The sequence below is a fragment of the Octopus bimaculoides genome, chromosome Z (genome assembly GCF_046866305.1).
Source record: "Octopus bimaculoides isolate indiv1 chromosome Z, ASM4686630v1, whole genome shotgun sequence".
NCBI lineage: Eukaryota > Metazoa > Mollusca > Cephalopoda > Octopoda > Octopodidae > Octopus > Octopus bimaculoides.
The window spans coordinates 36,303,488-36,305,738 of NC_142944.1; the positions used below are offsets into that span (position 1 = coordinate 36,303,488).

At 39.0% G+C, this 2,251-nt stretch overlaps 1 protein-coding gene across 2 annotated transcripts in view; it reads left to right on the top strand.

The window, feature by feature from the left end:
- The first annotated feature begins 265 nt into the window (after positions 1–265).
- The window catches only part of LOC106879076 (uncharacterized), a 53,814-nt gene continuing 51,828 nt past the window's right edge, over positions 266–2,251 (top strand). Inside the window, exon 1 of one of the 2 annotated variants that reach the window (XM_052973469.2) lies at positions 266–369. In XM_052973469.2, coding sequence (XP_052829429.2) covers positions 283–369 — 87 coding nt within the window. In that variant the 5' untranslated portion in view covers positions 266–282. Of the gene's footprint in view, positions 370–624; positions 761–2,251 lie in introns of those variants that run through there. The other variant, XM_089365184.1, reaches the window with a different exon arrangement.

A 2,251-nucleotide genomic window follows, 5' to 3' on the forward strand; every position in this document is an offset into this window, starting at 1 on the left:
TAGATAGTGTGACAGGGGGGTTGGCAGAGAAGCAGAGAGACTGATAAATAGACGGAAATATATGTCTCTCTATCCATCTATCTGTACATCTCTCAATCTATCAGTTTGTCTATCTGCCCATCTATATATTTTCTCCATTTCTCTCTCTCTCTCTCTATCTATCTATCCAGTTTTCCTCTCCGTCCCCCTTTATATTAATGTATGGCACTGAGCGACAACCCTCTACTCACACTTATACTCATCTAATCACGTGACAACCGATGTCAATTGCGTAGCAGGAAAATGGCGGCTTCATCCCGTTTGGGGAAGAAGTTAGCTACGAAAACCCGTCTTTCTGCTTCACTGGATCCCAAATTAACCACAGATTCGGTAAGTAAACTATTTAGGGCTTCCATGTTTTATATATTTTGATGCATTTTCCTCTTTTTTTGTGTCTTAATTTTGTTTTTTGCCCTTTTTTCGACCGCTTTAAGCGTATTTTGTGCTAGATTCGTCCCGTAATGGGGTCGACGTGTGTGTAAATGAATGCAGTTTGCGAGGTTTTACTAGAAACTTCGAACCTGGCATTAAGTCGGCGAGAAAGTAGAGACCCCAAAGAGTCCATTCATGTCCAAGACGATGTATTTCGTTTCGTTTTTGTATATTTTAGAGGTCACTTTTTGCACACCTCACTCTCATTTTTTCATCGTCCGAAAGTTGACGTACCTGTAAAAGAATGCAGTCTTCTGGATTTTGATGGGAATTTTCACCCAGTCTTGAGGTAAGAAAGAATGTAAGGACCCTAAAGAGTCCCTCGGTGCTTAATACAACGTATTTTGTCCAGTTTTTGTATTTTTTTAGGTGCCGCTTTTAACACACACCCCTTTCAATTTTGCTTTAATGAGGTCGACGTGTGTGTAAATAAATGCAGTTTTCGCTATTTTTATGGTGTGTTTAACTCCGGATTTGAAGTCAGTGAGGATGTAGAGGCTTCAAGGAGTCCATTCATACCTAACACGATGTATTTCGTTTTGTGTATATATCTTTTTAAGGGTTACTTTTAATATACCTTTTCATTTTTTTTTTTCTTCATCCGAAGGTCGGCCAGCCTGCAAATGAATGCAGGTTTTTTTTCTTTTTGATGGAGTTTTAACGCCGGTTTTGGAGTTAGGGAGAAAGTAGGGGCTTTGAGGAGTCCATCTCTGCCAAACACCACCTATTTTATTTCCTGTTTATATCTTCTTGGATCACTTTTTACACTACTCCCTTTCGTTTTTACATCGCCCGAAGGTCGTCGACTGGACATATGAACTCCTATCTCTTCTTGATGGAGTTTAAACCCCTGGTCTATTCTGTCAGAAAGTAGAATCTCTTAGAAATCCATCTATGCCCAACACATCCTGCTTCATGCTGTGTTTATGCTTTTTTAAGAGGCGGATTTAATAAACCTCATTTCTTATTTTGGTAATTTATTTCCTCGTCCGAAGGTCGACTTGCCTACATATAAAAGCAAATTTTTTCTCGTTGTGCAAGTTCAATCCGCTGGTTTATCGTCTATGAGAAAGTAGGATTTCTGAGGAGTCCATCCATGCCTAACACGTCCTGTTTTGTTATATTTTTATATATTTTTAAAGGGGTAGAATTAACACAATTCCCTCCGCAGTTTTGCCTCGCCATGTCGACCTGGCTACAAATAGAGGAAGTTTTTTTCAATGTCGGAGTTCAAACCCCAGGTTTCCCCCTCAGGGCGAATGTCGGATCTGTAAGGAGTTCATCCATACCTAACATGTCCCATGTCAAGTTGTGTTTATATCTTAAGATGCAAATTTAAGACGTCCTGTTTACATATATAAGCAGTTTTTGTCTTGTAGGAATTCAAGCCCCAAGGTTTCTGTGAGAAAGTAGGATCTCCAAAGGAGTCCATCCACATCTAATACGATCTCTTTCTTTTTTTTTTTCTTGTATCTTTTTAAATGGCATTTTCAACAAACCTCCATTCTCGTTTCTGCCTCGCGGTCGACTTGCCTCCATATATATGCAGTTTTTGTCTCGTTATCGGTGTTCGAACTCCAGGTGTGTCAAAGAGAAAGATCTTGAAGGAGTCCATCCATGCTTAACACTACCAAATATTTGTAATTAGTTTTTTTTATTTATTTAATATATAGCAGAGTAACTACCCTAGTCTTGAGGTTTTTTCCTGATGAAAGAAACCATAGGTAACAATACTTTCCAACCATGACAATCCGCTCTGGATATACTTTTTCATTCGTGG